The sequence below is a fragment of the Myxine glutinosa genome, chromosome 1 (genome assembly GCF_964187855.1).
Source record: "Myxine glutinosa chromosome 1, kmMyxGlut1.1, whole genome shotgun sequence".
Taxonomy (NCBI): domain Eukaryota; kingdom Metazoa; phylum Chordata; class Myxini; order Myxiniformes; family Myxinidae; genus Myxine; species Myxine glutinosa.
Genome location: NC_136261.1, coordinates 297,934,565 through 297,951,933, shown reverse-complemented (window position 1 = coordinate 297,951,933; position 17,369 = coordinate 297,934,565). Strand labels below are relative to the sequence as shown.

The following is a 17,369-nucleotide window of genomic DNA, read 5'->3' as shown; positions in this document are numbered from 1 at the left end:
ATGAGAGGTGCGCAGTTCCTTGCAGTTGCAAGTGCCAACCCTAATCACCCATGCCACATGTCCAACCAACCAAAGACCACCACACAGACAAATTGAAGCTACATCACAAAGACACTACAGTGTCATCCTTCAAAACATCCCCCACTGATCAGCGACAACTACGAAAAACACATCCTCACCCACATCACCATAAACACAATCAACAACCTGGGCCCAAACAGTATATTGGGCACCAAACCCCAATCTATCGATGACACATAGAAATTACTTTCCAAGTGTGATCATCTTCATTTTTTACCCCTCTGCTGTGGCCAAGACCCACAGCTTTACAGTAGAAACAAAGAATCGCCAACACCACTGACGACACCTGCAACGTCTGCCAGGCTGCCCCACATGCAATACAACACATGATGGACCTGGCTTCATGAAGGTAAGAGCACACCATTTTAGATGTGAGCGATCTTTGTGTCGCTGCGAGGAGATGAATTGGCTATCTCCATGCTGCGGGTCTGTTCAAGCAGAACTGACCGAGGCTAATCTACAACAACAACTAAACAACCAAGATGTGATAAATGTCACCAAAAGCATCGTTTGATCGAGAGGTAGCATTTTATCCACAGAAGACAGAATCTGTGGAACTGCGCGTATCGTTTTTAAAATAAATGGCTGAGCCATTCCTCCTACCTGGTTCTAGCATGCACAGCAACCTTGGGGCAGTCCTGGCCACTCCATTTCGTTTCTTCATCACCCTTTCCAGCAAGCCGCCCAACAAGGTCCCCTGCACAACCTGGACCTTCCCCGGTGGCTTCGTGTCACGGACCCCTGGTATTGTGGACTTCTCCGCTACTACCTGCGGCATCCTTAAGGTCTTACTGGACACCAGATCCACAATGAAATTAACCACCCATGACACCATCTACAAATGGCAACTGATTCCATGACAAGTGAAGATTGCACAGATGCTTCGACGGAGGCAGTCTCTCATTGGATCGTTGAGAAATACTCTTGCTATGATGACGTCAATGCGTTCCCTGATACGGGACAAGACCTACAGACCGGTCAAAATAATTATCGATGCAACAATGTATGTCTCCGATCCCAGACTTGATATCATTCCCTGTGTCCATCAGAGAACGAAATATATACCGTAAGACAGACAGCTCAACGCTAAACAATAAAATCTGAAATGATGACAAAATTCAGATGCAAATGGAACAGAAAAATCTTCAGAACAACATATATTCAGGTATTTATAGAGAAGAATTAAACGCCTGGCCTTTCTGAGAATGGAGCCAAAGAAAGGAACGTCGCCGTTTCTTCAGGAAGGCGAACCGTGCACAATGTCCGGACTGAACGCTGGGCGCGCACATTGGGCTGAACCAAACGTTGAATGACGAATCAAAGGCTCACCAGTGGAAGCACTCAGCATGCGCCCTCTTGAGGGCAGAATGTTTGTATTACTTGTCATCCCGTTGTGGACCGTTTCCCCGCACGCGTCATATAAATAGTTGGCACCTTACCGGTAGCCAACAGAGGGATCCTGGAGGAGTATTTATTTATTTGTATGTACAACATTTAGGCTCATGGAAGAGAGGTAACAGAGGGTCAATGTGCTGACAGTGGAGCCGTGGGGCCACAGGTGAAGGAATGAACACAAGGAAGGGAATTAATGAATAGGGAAAAAGAGAGGGGGAGACAGACAGACACAGACACAGAGACAGAGACAGAGAGAGAGAGAGAGAGAGAGAGAGAGAGAGAGAGAGAGAGAGAGAGAGAGAGAGAGAGAGAGAGAGAGAAGAAACACAGTAACTGAAAGAAAGTTAAAGGTTTGGGTTAGGTAGGGATAATTGGGGTTAACTCCTGGGTAGGGTTGGGCGATGGCGTGAGATGGTAGTGTACTCCTGATTGAATCATCCAAGGGAAGAGTGGTATATTCCAGCATCATTATCCAAATGCTGATGATGAATATGGGTGTCACAGCATTATGAACCTCGTGCTGAAATAGTATTTCGGTTACAGCATCAAGAATAAAGGGCTGAGTTGGAAATGGGGTTACAGAATCATACACTGCTGCTGAGATAGTAGGATGGTTCGAGGTTATATCAGCGAAGTGTCGAGATGGATACAGGGTTACCGTCATGAAAGAAGTACTGATATGGGCATGGCGTTATAGCATCATGAACTAAGTGCCAAGATGGCTACATCAACAGAGGCCAATCTGGAACATGCACATTTCTATATCCTGAGTTTGCTTGTTCATTTGTAGCATGTGGCCGAGTTTGCATCAGCTATTACAGGTGTACAGCTGATGCAGCTGATGCAATGCCCCCCCCCCCCCCTGTAGGTTAGAGAAAGAGTGTGGAAGGTTCCAGCAAGAACTCATCGACTCTTCGCAAAGGACACCGTTGGGCCTTTATCGTCTGCAAATTAATACTAGCAGTTGGGACACCCAGTTCAATGTCCATCTGAGGGAAACATCACCTTGCTTGTGAAAAACCATGGTGGCAGTTTACATAGACTACATGACCAAAAGTATGTGGACACCCGAGCATCGAACATCTAATTTCAAAATCATGGGCATTAATGTGGAATTGGTCCCCCCCATTTGCTGCTATAACAGCCTTCACTCTTCTGGGAAGGCTTGAAATTTCAAATTTATATTTCAAATAGATGATCAGATAATCAAATGATTTTGATTTTGATTTTTGATGATCAAATAAATTATATTTCAAATTCAATTTCAAAAAGAAAAAACTTCAAATTTATTTCAATTGTCACCATGACAGTTGGCTGGGTGTGGGTACCTCTCTCACCAGCCATGTCTCCTCAGCAAAGGACTTCTGAGACTCATTGGGACTGACACAATCTGTCAATTTCCCGAACCGGATCTCAGTCAACGGAGCATCTTCTCTTCTGGACTTGGTTATGACCAACTGCCCTGCAAATGTCTGCTGCTCTTCTTCTGCTCCAATCGGCTCATCTGATCATGTGCTTGTTAAAGTGGATATCTCTCTGACAATTCTCAGAGAGCCTCCTCAGCGTCGACGAGTCTGGCATTTCACTCAGGCCAACTGGCACGGTCTTCAAGCAGCCATCACTCATCTGGACTGGTCTCCCATCTCTACCGCCTCTGACATCAACCCCTCCTGGGAATTCTTCCAAAGTAAATTGCTCTCTCATGCACAGATTTATCCCATCTCGTCTTCAGTTGTCATACCCTTCCTCCCGTCCATGGTACACGGAATCTTGTGGTGAGGCAGTTGCCCAGAAACAACTTGCCTTCGCCTCCTGGAAAGCAAATCCAACAGAACGAAATCTCATTTCCTTTCACAAAGCACGAAACAAGTGAGTGTCCACCCTCAGGAGAGCCAGGAGGCAATATCTCTCCACTCTCAAGACCAAACTCTCAAACCTGTCTCTCTCTTCCAAATCCTGGTGGTGTCTGGTCAAATCTGTTTCTGGTGTTTGTTCCCCCTACATCCCCACCCTTACCTCAAACGGCTACACAGCTGACTCCGCACGTGAAAAAGCTGAATGCCTCAACTCTGTGTTCGCCTCAAAATCTTGTGTCCCAAAACCATCCCTCTTTGTACCCACCATACCCAGTCGTACCCAGCTGCTCCTGGACTCTGTGTCCTTTTCTCTTGACAAGGTGGAGAAGTTTCTGTCAATCCTCGACTCTGATTCTGCAACTGGATCAGACGGCATCAGCCCACGGGTCCTAAAATCCTGCTCTGCTGCTCTTTCACTCCCTCTCTCTGTTCTCTTCACCCTCTCTTTTGCTCAAGGTCATCTGCCATCAGCTTGGAAGTCAGCTAACATCACCGCTTCACACAAAAAAGGTGCAAAAACAAATCCTTCCAACTACAGACCAATCAGCCTTCTCCCAATTAGCAGCAAAGTCATGGAATCCATCATTACTTCGGATATCAAATCTTTCCTTTTCTCCAATGATCAATTTGGTTTCAGACCTGGTCACTCCACTCTGGACATGCTGCTTCTGCTGTCTCAACAATGGATGGAGGTCCTCAATGCGAAACAGGAAATTAGAGCTGTCTCCCTTGACATATCACATGCCTTCGATACGGTCTGGCACCCCGCTCTGCTCACCAAACTCTCCTCCTATGGTATCCATGGAAATCTCCACGCATGGCTTGCGGACTTCCTCTCTAGTCGTAGTCAACACGTGGCCCTGAATGGGTTTCTCTCATCTCCCCTTCCTGTTCAGGCTGGAGTTCCCCAAGGCAGTGTTCTGGGCCCTGTGCTTTTTCTGGTCTTCATCAATGATCTCTCTGACTCTCTCTTGAAAATACTCTCTATCTCTTTGCTGATGACTCCACTCTCTGCCGCTCCATTCCTCATCCCTCAGATCGGCAGTCTGCAGCCTCCTCACACTCTGCAGACCTGGACAAAATCACAGACTGGTCAAACAAGTGGAACATGTCTTTCAATCCTGACAAGTCTCACACTCTTACTATGTCTCTCCGAAAAGACCGACTGGACAACCCTCACATCTACTTTCTGAACAATCCTCTCCAAGGAGTTCTGTCACTCAAGCTTTTGGGTCTCACTATCTTTCCTGGGAAAACCACATTTCCAATCTGGCCTCCAAAGCCAGTCGCCGACTGGGCATCCTCCATCCTGCGAAGTCCTTCCTTGGCACACCTGAGCTCCTCACCACATACAAGGCTTTCATCCGCAGTTCTCCCCTCTGGGCCGGTGCTCCTGCCTCACACCTAGCTCAGCTTCACGCTGTTGAAACCAAAGCTTTCAGAATCATTGGAATCTCCCGCGACGAATCTAACTCTGAGGGCCTTTCTCTTACTCACTGCAGGCAGGTTGGTGGTCTTTCTGTCTTCCACCGACTCCTCTCCAGCCTTGCTCCCCCAGCTCTCTCTTGGCTCTGTCCCCCAAATATTCCTACAGGTCGCAAAATATCTGCCAGCAACCCTTTTATGGTTAAACTGCCAAAACGAGTCTATCTGCTCACCTTCACTCCTTCATTCCACTTTTCTTCTGCCTCTGGAACAAACTCCCTCACTCTCTTCAATCCCACTCCTCCCTCCAGGTCTTTAAAACAGCTGTTCACCACCATCTCTTATCTTCCCCCATCCAAAAACTTGATCTTTTCTACCCCTGCTAATTCACCCCAGATCCACTTTTTTGAAATACCAACTTTTTTCCTGGAAGTCCTTGCAGTGTCCTTGTGTTTTGTACTTCTCCCCCCGCCCCCTTCCGACGCCTCCTCACCCCCCCCCAAGCCCTCCCCCTCCCACAGATCTCCCGATGTCCCTGCTCTCAAATATTGTGTTTGTGTGCTTCCCCATCTCTCCGCTTTCTTGTCTACCGCTCCCGTTATTATATGTTTTATGTTTGATTTTTTGTGTGATTAATGTTCGCTCTTTCACGAGCCTCGATCTTGTATGCATAAAAAAAAAAGGCTTTCCACTAGATGTTGGAACATTGCTGCGGGGATTTGCTTCCATTCAGCCACAAGAGCATGAGTGAGGTCGGGCACTGATGTTGGGCGATTAGGCCTGGCTCGCAGTCAGCATACCATTTCATCCCAAAGGTGTTTGATGGGGTTGAGGTCAGGGCAGGTCAATTAATTTCTTCCACACTGATCTTGACAAACCATTTCTGTATGGACCTCGTTTTGTGCATGGGGTCATTGTCATGCTGAAACAGGAAAGGGCCTTCCCCAAACTGTTGCAACAAAATTGGACGCACAAAATCGTCTAGAATGTCATTGTATGCTGTAGCGTTAAGATTTCCCTTCACTGGAACTAAGGGGCCCAGCCCGAACCATGAAAAACAGCCCCAGACCATTATTCCTCCTCCACCAAGTTGGCACTGTGCATTCAGGCAGGTAGCTTTCTCCTGGCATCTGCCAAACCCAGATTAGTCCGTCGGACTGCCAGATGGCAAAGCGTGATTCATCACTCGAGAAAACGCGTTTCCACTGCTCCAGAGTCCAATGGTGGCGAGCTTTACACCACTCCAGCCGACATTTGGCATTGCGCATGGTGATCTTCGGCTTGTGTGTGGCTGCTCGGCCATGGAAACCCATTTCATGAAGCTCCCGACAAACAGTTGTGCTGACGTTGCTTGCAGAGGCAGTTTGGAACTCGGAAATGAGTGTTGCAACCGAGGACAGACGATTTTTACGTGCTAAGCACTTCAGCAGTCAGCGGTCCCGTTCTGTGAGGTTGTGTGGCCTACCACTTTGCGGCTTAGCTGTTGTTGCTCCTAGACATTTCCACTTCACAATAACAGCACTTACAGTTGATCGGGGCAGCTTTAGCAGGGCAGAAATTTGACGAACTGACTCGTTGGAAAGGTGGCATCCTATGACTGTGCCACGTTGAAAGTCACTGAGCTCTTCAGTATGGCCTGTTCTACTGCCAATGTTTGTCTGTGGAGATTGCATGGCTGTGTGCTTGATTGTATATACCTGTCAGCAATAGGTGTGGCTGAAACAGCCAAATCCACTAATTAGAAGGGGTGTCCGCATACTTTTGGTCATGAAGTGTAGATGAGTTCAGAGTGCACACAATGCTACCCTGCCATCTCCATGTTTTTTTCTTTTTTCTGGTGTCCAAGGCTCATGTCACAGCTTGTACATATTTGGAGCATCATAAATAAATTATGTAAATGAGCAAGTTATTATGCGGGGAAGTAGTTGAGATCTGTCCCAAACAAGCTCACACAATAACTTCCTCATTTACATAATTTATTTATTTGCAATGCTCTAATTATGTACAAACTGTGACAGGAGCCTTAGACTATTTCTTGAAAGGTAAAATGTTTTACTCTCACAATGATAAATCTTATTAGTCCCTTCATTTGCCCTCCTCGTTTTAAGTGTGGAAAGATCATTGTGAAGCTCTGCAGAGGAACATCGTTTCAAACCAAGGCACAAACATTATGGGATTCCCTGCTCCTTCCTTCCATCCACATTTCCCACAACCCCTAGTTCAAAGTACTGTACAAAGGAAATGATGTGAAAATTTACTTTGTGAATCCTGAACACAAAACAACTGGATTCATGTCTTTCCAGATGAAGGAATTATTTGCGCTGGATCATCCTGCTTGGAAGCAACATGCACCATATATTTTATTACCTCTGCCATCGAAGGTGGATGTAGGCTATGTTTTGACAGTCTGTCCTGTCTGTGAGCAGGATATCTCAAAAGGATGTGGGCAGATTCGAACTAAATTTGGTGAGCAGGTTAGATGTGTAACAAGGACGGAATGATTAGATTTTGGTGAAGATCCACATACAATATATATATATATTTAATTTTAAGTGATTCTTCACCGTTTTGAGGTGGGACCAAAAACGATATATGGCATGATATCTCAAAAAGTTGTGGATGAGTTGGTTAGATGACTAGAACAAGCCGATTCGATTTTTGTTCAGGTCCTAATCCAGATCTGGCCTATCAGTGGGATACAAAATGTAAATTGTTCAGGCTGGCAGAGATAAAAAAAAAAAACACCTTTAGAGGCCATTTTTTCCCCGCAAAGCGGGGGTTGGCCTTTTTCGGGAACCGTGGTTGTTGTTGTTTTTCGGTCCCCTTTTTGAAGCAATGTTTTACGGCCGGATGCCCTTCCTGACGCCAACCCTTTTTGCCGCCTTTAACGACAAACAGGGAATTATACTTTTTTTGGAATAATTTTTATAAAGTGTGATTTAAAGTGTGTAAAGAATAATAAATTATAAAGTGGAATAAGGGAATAATTTTATATATATAAAACAGGGCTGGCAGAGATACGCGCTCTACTAAATTATAATCTGTACTTATGTCAAACTAAATACAGTCCCCTCTCTCCTCCTGAATTCCCCCCAATATGTTTAACCTCCTCAGCCACACCCCACATAATTCCCCCTCTCAAATCATCGGTAATAAATGGCTCCAACCACTCTGAGCTCAATACATTTTGACATCGATTTCCCCAACGTTACCTCACGATGCACAAAAAGCCATTGATAGACTGCAGTGAAGATATTATCAACCTACAATATGATCACAATGCCATCCAAAGCAAGTAGATATTTAGTTTAAATATGAATTCGGAAATGACGTGAGGGTTTCCACTTTCTAACCGTGACATTTGCGGATTCGCCATATGCAGATTCGCCATTGACTGGGTAAAAAAACATTCATGCGGGGTACGTTTTTGGCCCAAGTCATTCATGAACCTGCAGTCAATGCTTGACGTTCAACTGAAGGTGCCAAGGGAATGTGGAATTTATTGGTACATCGTTTCGCCTTCGCCGTTTTTTTACCCAAATCATTCACGAATCGGCTGTCTATGTCTGGTGTTCGACTGAAGGTGGCACAGGGATGTGGAAATTATTGATTCGTTTCCCATTCACCGTTTTTTGCCCAAGTCATTCACGAACCGGCTGTCCATGTCTGGTGTTCGACTGAAGGTGGCACAGGGATGTGGAAATTATTGATTCATCGTTTCCCATTCACCGTTTTTTGCCCAAGTCATTCACGAACCGGCTGTCCATGTCTGACGTTCGACTGAAGGTGGCACAGGAATGTGGAAATTATTGATTCCATAGTTTAGCATTCACAGTTTCTTTTTTTTGTTGATTTTTTGTATACAGAATCGAGGCTCGTGAAAGAGCTAACATTTATCACAAAAAAAAAAAAACGAGGGAGAGAGAGATCAAGAGACAGCAAGACGAAGAGCGAGAGAGAGATCAAGAGAGTGGAAGACAGTGCAAGCCAGCAAGATGAAGAGGGAGAGAGATCAAGAGAGTGGGAGACAGTGCCAGCCAGCAAGATGAAGAGCGAGAGAGATCAAGAGAGTGGGAGACAGAGCCAGCCAGCAAGATGAAGAGCGAGAGAGATCAAGAGAGTGGGAGACAGAGCCAGCCAGCAAGATGAAGAGCGAGAGAGATCAAGAGAGTGGGAGACAGTGCCAGCCAGCAAGATGAAGAGGGAGAGACATCAAGAGAGTGGGAGACAGTGCCAGCCAGCAAGATGAAGAGGGAGAGAGATCAAGAGAGTGGGAGACAGTGCCAGCCAGCAAGATGAAGAGGGAGAGAGATCAAGAGAGTGGGAGACAGTGTCAGCCAGTAAGATGAAGAGCGAGAGAGATCAAGAGAGTGGGAGACAGAGCCAGCCAGTAAGATGAAGAGGGAGAGACATCAAGAGAGTGGGAGACAGTGCCAGCCAGCAAGATGAAGAGGGAGAGAGATCAAGAGAGTGGGAGACAGTGCCAGCCAGCAAGAAGAAGGGGGACAGAGATCAAGAGAGTGGGAGACAGAGCCAGCCAGTAAGATGAAGAGCGAGAGAGATCAAGAGAGTGGGTGACAGCGCCAGCCAGTAAGATGAAGAGCGAGAGAGATCAAGAGAGTGGGAGGCAGAGCCAGCCAGTAAGATGAAGAGCGAGAGAGATCAAGAGAGTGGGAGACAGAGCCAGCCAGTAAGATGAAGAGCGAGAGAGATCAAGAGAGTGGGAGACAGAGCCAGCCAGTAAGATGAAGAGCGAGAGAGATCAAGAGAGTGGGAGACAGAGCCAGCCAGTAAGATGAAGAGCGAGAGAGATCAAGAGAGTGGGAGACAGCGCCAGCCAGTAAGATGAAGAGTGAGAGAGATCAAGAGAGTGGGAGACAGAGCCAACCAGTGAGATGAAGAGCGAGAGAGATCAAGAGAGTGGGAGACAGAGCCAGCCAGTAAGATGAAGAGCGAGAGAGATCAAGAGAGTGGGAGACAGAGCCAGCCAGTAAGATGAAGAGGGCGAGAGATCAAGAGAGTGGGAGACAGAGCCAGCCAGTAAGATGAAGAGCGAGAGAGATCAAGAGAGTGGGAGACAGCGCCAGCCAGTAAGATGAAGAGCGAGAGAGATCAAGAGAGTGGGAGACAGAGCCAGCCAGTAAGATGAAGAGCGAGAGAGATCAAGAAAGTGGGAGACAGTGCCAGCCAGCAAGATGAAGAGGGAGAGAGATCAAGAGAGTGGGAGACAGTGCCAGCTAGCAAGATGAAGAAGTGGGTGACAGAGCCAGCCAGCAAGATGAAGAGGGAGAGAGATCAAGAGAGTGGGAGACAGAGCCAGCCAGCAAGACGAAGAAGTGGGGGACAGAGCCAGCCAGCAAGATGAAGAGGGAGAGAGATCAAGAGAGTGGGAGATAGTGCCAGCCAGCAAGACGAAGAGCGAGAGAGATCAAGAAAGTGGGAGACAGCGCCAGCCAGCAAGACGAAGAGGGAGAGAGATCAAGAGAGTGGGAGACAGAGCCAGCCAGCAAGTCGAAGAGCGAGAGAGATCACGAAAGGGGGAGACAGTGCCAGCCAGCAAGACGAAGAGGGAGAGAGATCAAGAGAGTGGGAGACAGAGCCAGCCAGCAAGACGAAGAGGGAGAAAGATCAAGAGAGTGGTAGACAGTGCCAGCCAGCAAGATGAAGAGGGAGAGAGATCAAGAGAGTGGGAGACAGCACCAGCCAGCAAGACAAAGAGTGAGAGAGATCAAGAGAGTGGGAGACAGAGCCAGCCAGCAAGACGAAGAGCGAGAGAGATCAAGAAAGTGGGAGACAGTGCCAGCCAGCAAGACGAAGAGCGGGAGAGATCAAGAGAGTGGGAGAAAGAGGCAGCCAGCAAGACGAAGAGCGAGAGAGATCAAGAGAGTGGGAGACAGAGCCAGCCAGCAAGATGAAGAGGGAGAAAGATCAAGAGAGTGGGAGACAGTGCCAGCCAGCAAGACAAAGAACGAGAGAGATCGAGAGAGTGGCAGACAGTGCCAGCCAGCAAGATGAAGAGGGAGGGAGATCAAGAGAGTGGGAGACAGTGCCAGCCAGCAAGACGAAGAGCAAGAGAGATCAAGAGGGTGGGAGACAGTGCCAGCCAGCAAGACGAAGAAGTGGGAGACAGAGCCAGCCAGCAAGACGAAGAAGTGGGAGACAATGCCAGCCAGCAAGACAAAGAGCAAGAGAGATCAAGAGGGTGGGAGACATCAACAGGTCCTCTGACCTGCCACTCATACCCTGGGATAGCTTCCACTTGGTCCCATGATTGGCTGCCCACTGCTTGTGGGAAGTGCCATTCTCCAGGCTGGCAAACCCATGGGGTGGCCCCAATTAAAAAAATCCGTCGATCCCCTCTTCCGGTCCCTCCAGCATATCTTGCCACCATGACTTGTGGTTCACCGGCCAGACAGATCATGATCGGCCCTTTTGTAGCATGAAGCACATCCATTTTGCCTTGTTGTCAAAAGTCATCACCTGGCCCCTTCCGCAAGCAAGAGGTTTTTACACATACAATCTTCTCCTAGCTATACTGTCTATAAATTACATACACTGCCTCCCCGGCATCACGTGTAACACGACAACTTTCTCTGACAGGTCCCTGATACATGGCAATCTAACCTAATCGAAATCTAACCTGCACAGCCTGTGAGCAACAATGATGATCTGCCACCCAACATATTGTCTCTGACCTGCTGCACACCAAACTGGAGGTCGATCAGTAGATCAAAGATATATGACAGTATATCTAAGAACCACTGCAGAATCGCTAACTGAGCGACACAAAGAACAGTTACAATAGACTTTTATGTTCCTTTAAGAACGTGGGAGGCTAGGACGTCACAATTAAATTGCCACATACAAATATAACTTGTGCAATTTACATAGGTATCGGTTTATATAGAGTGAAGGTTAACCTGTTAAATCATTACCATTCATTAAGTTGTATGTGAAGTTGGGTCCATCATGTGCAAACAAATCTCCTTTATGAAGAGTAGAGATTAGAAAATTATGGCCCTTAACAGTTCAAGCAGTTGTACAGACAGGTACAGGGTGAAGAACCTACACAAATGATGAAACAATGGATTAATAATCTCTCATTTAGACATAATGCCAATTAAAGATAAAAACAACAACAACAAAAACCTTTGGTTAAATTAGACATGAAAATGTTATGGTTAACTCAGGGAATTTTGTCAAAATGTGTTTAAAGCTGGTTGGGAGCACTAGTCAAGCCTGTAGGCCTTGCAGTATACCTCAAACTATGGACATGTGGGCATCACACTCAGGAAAAGGTGTGAATAACTGACATTATCCACATTTTAGGTACAAAATCAACTTTAGAGGTAAAATATTAGAGGTAAAAAATATTATGGTTACATTCAACAACTTTGTCAAACTGTGCTGAAGGCTGGAATGTTAAAGTAGGCCATTGGGGTGTGGGGCGCTATATTAAAGTTTGGCTTTTCAAAGACAGACAGACGGAAACACAGACACATATCAGTCGTTTTCCGATCTCTTCTGGCATGGGTGAACCGAATGACTCACCGTGTCCAGAGACGAAATCTACACAAACAGCATATTAGACAACTGCCAGAATTTTGGCAGAGAAGCCATCTACATAGTACCTATGTAGTTGGGGGGAAGGCATAGGACAGGAGAGGAGGGATGCTGATCGAGTAAAAAAATATTGTTATATGGAAGAAAAATTAGGAGGAGATGGAAGAAAAATAGCGCAAAGAGATGTTGAGAAGAAAGGAGGAAATGAAGGCGGAAGACAAATAAATGGTTTATCAGGAAAATAGCAGAGGAGAAGATTGGGTCAAAAAGTCATTTTAAAGTACATAATACATAGATGTGACTCCCAAAGGTTGAAGAAAAAAAAGTGTGCAAAAAACAAAAACAACGCCAAGACAATTTTAAGAGGATGAAATAAACCTCATTTGTGACTCAAGGAATCCACTGGCAGAATCACCACATAGAAAGTGTCAAGTGGATTCGACAAAAACCAAACTAATTTGAGTTTTTGAACAGGTATGCCTTTTGATGTGGTGCAATCATAACGTCATCACTTTTCTGATGTTGGATGAAGGGATTTTAATTTGATGCTGTAATTCAGAGGATCATTCTTAATTCCTCCTTTTTACGAATTACTCTGACTACATGCCTTGGGAGCCCACATAAAAGTTTTGCTTAAAAGAAGAGAGACTATGTTCAATGGAGTGGGATTTGGCATTAGTCTTGGACTACCTTGATGTAAAGCTAAGGGTGATCAAGACAGAAATTATTGGAGAAGGGTGGGATCAGGGTCTCAGCAGGAATAGTTGAGCTCAGCAGACATTTCTTTCTTCATAATTGCATTATGAATCAAACTGAAGCCAGGACAGCTTTAAAGTCTGGGAAAAACTACTTATCAATTTATCACCATGAATTGAATTTGGAACCAAACCGTCAGATTTTTACCTCGAGTGCATTTGATAAAAATAATATCAATAGTTTTTCTACAATGGGCTGTTTCTAATGTTTGACGGTGTCTATGTTAACTCGTACTGCCAAACCTTTCCAAGCAACAGCCACAAAAAACTCTGGGTAAATTTAACCACCCTGGGTTTTTTTTTTTTAAATAGAGAACCGCAGGCAGGTTGGTGGTCTTTCTGTCTTCTGCCGACTCCTCTCCGGCCTTGCTCCCCCTGCTCTGTCTGTGCTCTGTCTCCCAAATATTCCTGCAGGATGCGCAAGATCTGCCAGAAACCCTCTTCTGGTGAAACTGCCAAAATCAAGACTCTCTGGAACAAACTCCCTCACTCTCTTCAATCCTGGTCCTCCCTGCAGGTCTTTAAATCAGCTGTTCACCACAATCTCTTGTCTTTTCCCATCCAAAACCTTGATCTTTTCTACCCCCGTTAATCCACATCCTTCAAATTCCGTTTTCTTTCCTGAAAGCCCCCGTCGTGTCCACCTTGTTTAATCTGTGTACTTTGCCCCAGCCAAGGGGCAAAGTACTTTGCCCTTCCATATGTCTCCCGATGTCCCTGTTCTCTACTGTTGTGCTTCCCTCCTTCTCCTCCTATTGTCTACTGCTCCCTTTATTTTATGTTCTATGTGTTAGCTCTTACATGAGCCTCAACTTAGTATACGAAAAAAACTAATAGGCAAAAAAACCCCAAAAACATGGAGGCATACAGGAGTATAGAAAGGCAAGAAAGATATCAGATCAAAGCACATACTTGGATTAAGAGTTCAAAAGCTCTGGATGATCAAAAAAATTACATTGTGTTTCATAATCATATTGTGCCTTGTTCTGTATGAAGCCTCACCTTCATGACGAGTCAGCATTCCCTATTCTCAATTTTTCTGGCAATTCTGGATTCTCATTCATTCTCTGATGTCATCCATACAGCATTTATCAGACAGGAATGGACAGCATATAACGGAATTGGATTTGTTGGTAGTGAAGAAGCGACAGTTGTGGAGAATCAAGGATTGTAAGGCAGTGGCGGGAGAGCAAGTGACGACCCAGCACAAGCCGGTGATGTTTGTTATACTACACATGAAGAAAAGGAGGGAAATTAAGACCAGGGATTGGTCAATGATTAGGTGAGGGAAGTGGAGGGACAATGTTGCCATGGAGTACAAGGAGAGGTTGAGAGCCAGGTATGAGGAACTTGGTAAAGAAGCCGGAGGTTTGGAGGAAGGTGGAGGAAATATGGAGACGTTTAGGGGAATTGCACAGGTTTTGTGTGGAAGGACGAGCCCCTGTAGTGTCCAGGGACATTTGTGTGGAAGGACATTAGGAATGGGTACATCGTTGATTCGGGGCAGAAATCAGGTATGGTGGATAGAGGAAGTAGCGAAGGTAGTTGTGGGGAGAACAAGGAAGTTTGGAAGAGAATAGAGAAGATCAAGGATAGAGAGGAACAACTGGACACACACACACACACACACACACACACACACACACACACACACACACACACACACACACACACACACACACACACACACACACACACACACACACATATATATATATATATATATATATATATATATATATATATATATATATATATATGTGTGATCATGTATATATATATATATACATGTATATATATGTATGTATGTATATATATATATACATACATACATACACAGACTTGGCATTTAATATGGATTATTATTTTTTTCTTGACTTGGGTTTACTTTCTTAACCCAGTATATCAATCTGGTGAGTTTCTTTTACACTTTGGTGATTTATTTGTTAAAAGAACCATGTCACTGATTGTCTGTCGCAGCAAGAAGTCAACAACAGGATTATATCAGAGGTGGCGTGGCAAAATGTACGGACAGGTGCATTTGATGATTGGCTTCACAGTCGGGTATACAAGGGTTGTTGCGTTCTGTATTAGTGGAAAACAACTGCTGCACGTCTCCAAAAGTTATTGCCGCTTCCTCTGGAGATGGTCCGTCAACTCGACAATGCTGTTTGTCATGGAGTGGTGGCTTTTTGAAATTACGGCATGAAACAGCGTGCTATTGCTCAGCAGTATGGCATCACTCAACGTCAGGTGTCAAAGACCCTGAAACAAAATGCTCAGAGGGGTGTCCCTACTCCAATACCGAGGCCAGGATGTCCCCGCAGAACCACAAGGAGGGATGATCGCCAGCTACACCGGTTAGTCCGCAATGGCCGTACCAAGTCAGCTAATCGGCTTAGGGCTGAGTGGCAGCAACTGACAAATGTGCCTGTATCCAGAAGGCCAGTCAACCAACGACTGGTTCAAGCAGGCTATCGTGGCAGGCGTCCCCTGAGAAAGCCACGCCTGACCAGACAACACAGCCAGCGCCGATTTCAGTGGGCCAGAGAGCACCGTCAATGGCAGCCAGGACACCGCAATCACGTGACCTTCAGTGACGAGTCTAGATTTCTGATCTATCGTCAAGATGGCCGCGTCCGAGTGCGCAGACAAGTGCATGAAGCCCACAACGAAGATTGTATAGTGCCAAAAGTCCAAGCTGGAGGTGGTGGGGTGACCGTTTGGGCTGCTTTTCATGCAGGGGGCAAAACTGACCTGGTTGTTCTGAATGGAAACCTGAACCAGTTCAAGTACAGGGTCATTCTGGAAGAAACATTGCTTCCATTTGCTCGTGCAGCCTTTCGAGGAAACTTTGTCTTCCAAGATGACAATGCACAGCCTCATCGTGCTCGCATGATCCAACACTTTCTTGCTGACCATGGTGGAGAGCATATGGAGTGGCCTGCCATGTCCCCGGATATGAATCTGATAGAGAACCTGTGGGCAGAATGAACGCGTCAAATCGACCACTTGGACCAGCAGCCGACCTCTGTGCGTGAATTGCAGCAGGCTATTGTCACTGCATGGCAAGCGATTCCTGTCCAAACCTTGGCAAATCTCGTGAACAGCATGCCTCGACGTGTACGTGCTCTCCTGAATGTTCGTGGGGGTTACACGAAGTACTGAACTGTAATTTTACTGTCCGTAATCCCAGTCGTAATTTAACTTTTGTTTTTGTTAAAAAAATTTTTAGCTAATGTGCAAAATAAAGACATACTTCTGGAAAACGCACAGAAGTTTAACACAGTACTGTCCGTGAACTGAGTTCGATATCAGTTTACATCACTTTCAAGGATCAATTTATTTGTTTCGAAATGTCAAATGTGGTTTTTGTTTCTTTTAAAGGTCACATTATCAAAATCTAGAATAATTTCAACATAATTCCAATGAACTTTTGGTAATAAGACATCTTGAAAAGTAAGTTCACCCCCACAAAAAAAATATTCCATATTAAATGCCAAGTCTGTATATATATATATAACCGCCTTTAGAGACCATTTTTCCCCGCAGAGCGGGGGTAGGCCTTTTTCGGGATGCCCTTCCTGCCGCCAACCCTGTTGGTTGCCTCTTGTGACACACAGGGAATTACCAGTGAGCTGGTACTCAATTTTCCCACCTCAGAAGGATGACAGGCTGAGTCAACCCCCCTGGTATTCATTCAGCGATCGACCGGGATTTGAACCCAAGATCCTAGGATCCCAAGCCGGCACCCTAACCGCTAAACCAACACCAGGCAACATACATATATATACAGACTTGGCATTTAATATGGAATATTTTTTTTGTGGGGGTGAACTTACTTTTAAAGATGACTTAGAACCAAAAGTTCATTGGAATTATGTTGAAATTATTCTAGATTTTGTTAATGTGACCTTTAAAAGAAACAAAAACCACATTTGACATTTTGAAGCAAATAAATTGATCCCTGAAAGTGATGTAAACTGATATCGAACTCAATTCACAGACAGTATTGTGTTAAACTTCTGTGCGTTTTCCAGAAGTATCTCTTTATTTTGCACATTAGCCAAAAAGTTTTTTTAACAAAAACAAAAGTTAAATTACGACTGGGATTACGGACAGTAAAATTACAGTTCAGTACTTCGTTTAACCCCCACGAGCATTCAGGAGAGCACGTACACGTCGAGGCATGCTGTTCACGAGATTTGCCAAGGTTTGGACAGGAATCGCTTGCCATGCAGTGTCAATAGCCTGCTGCAATTCACGCACAGAGGCAGGCTGCTGGTCCAAGTTG

The 17,369-nt window shown here is 45.4% G+C and overlaps 1 protein-coding gene across 3 annotated transcripts in view; it reads right to left on the bottom strand.

The window, feature by feature from the left end:
* The window catches only part of TBC1D30 (TBC1 domain family member 30), a 117,982-nt gene that overhangs the window by 75,124 nt on the left and 25,489 nt on the right, over nt 1-17,369 (bottom strand). The window contains exon 1 of one of the 3 annotated variants that reach the window (XM_078768041.1): nt 685-1,048. The exons of the other annotated variants lie outside the window; for them this stretch is intronic. Within the exon in view, the coding sequence (XP_078624167.1) occupies nt 685-916 (232 nt within the window). The 5' untranslated portion in view covers nt 917-1,048. Of the gene's footprint in view, nt 1-684; nt 1,049-17,369 lie in introns of those variants that run through there. 3 annotated transcript variants of the gene reach the window in all.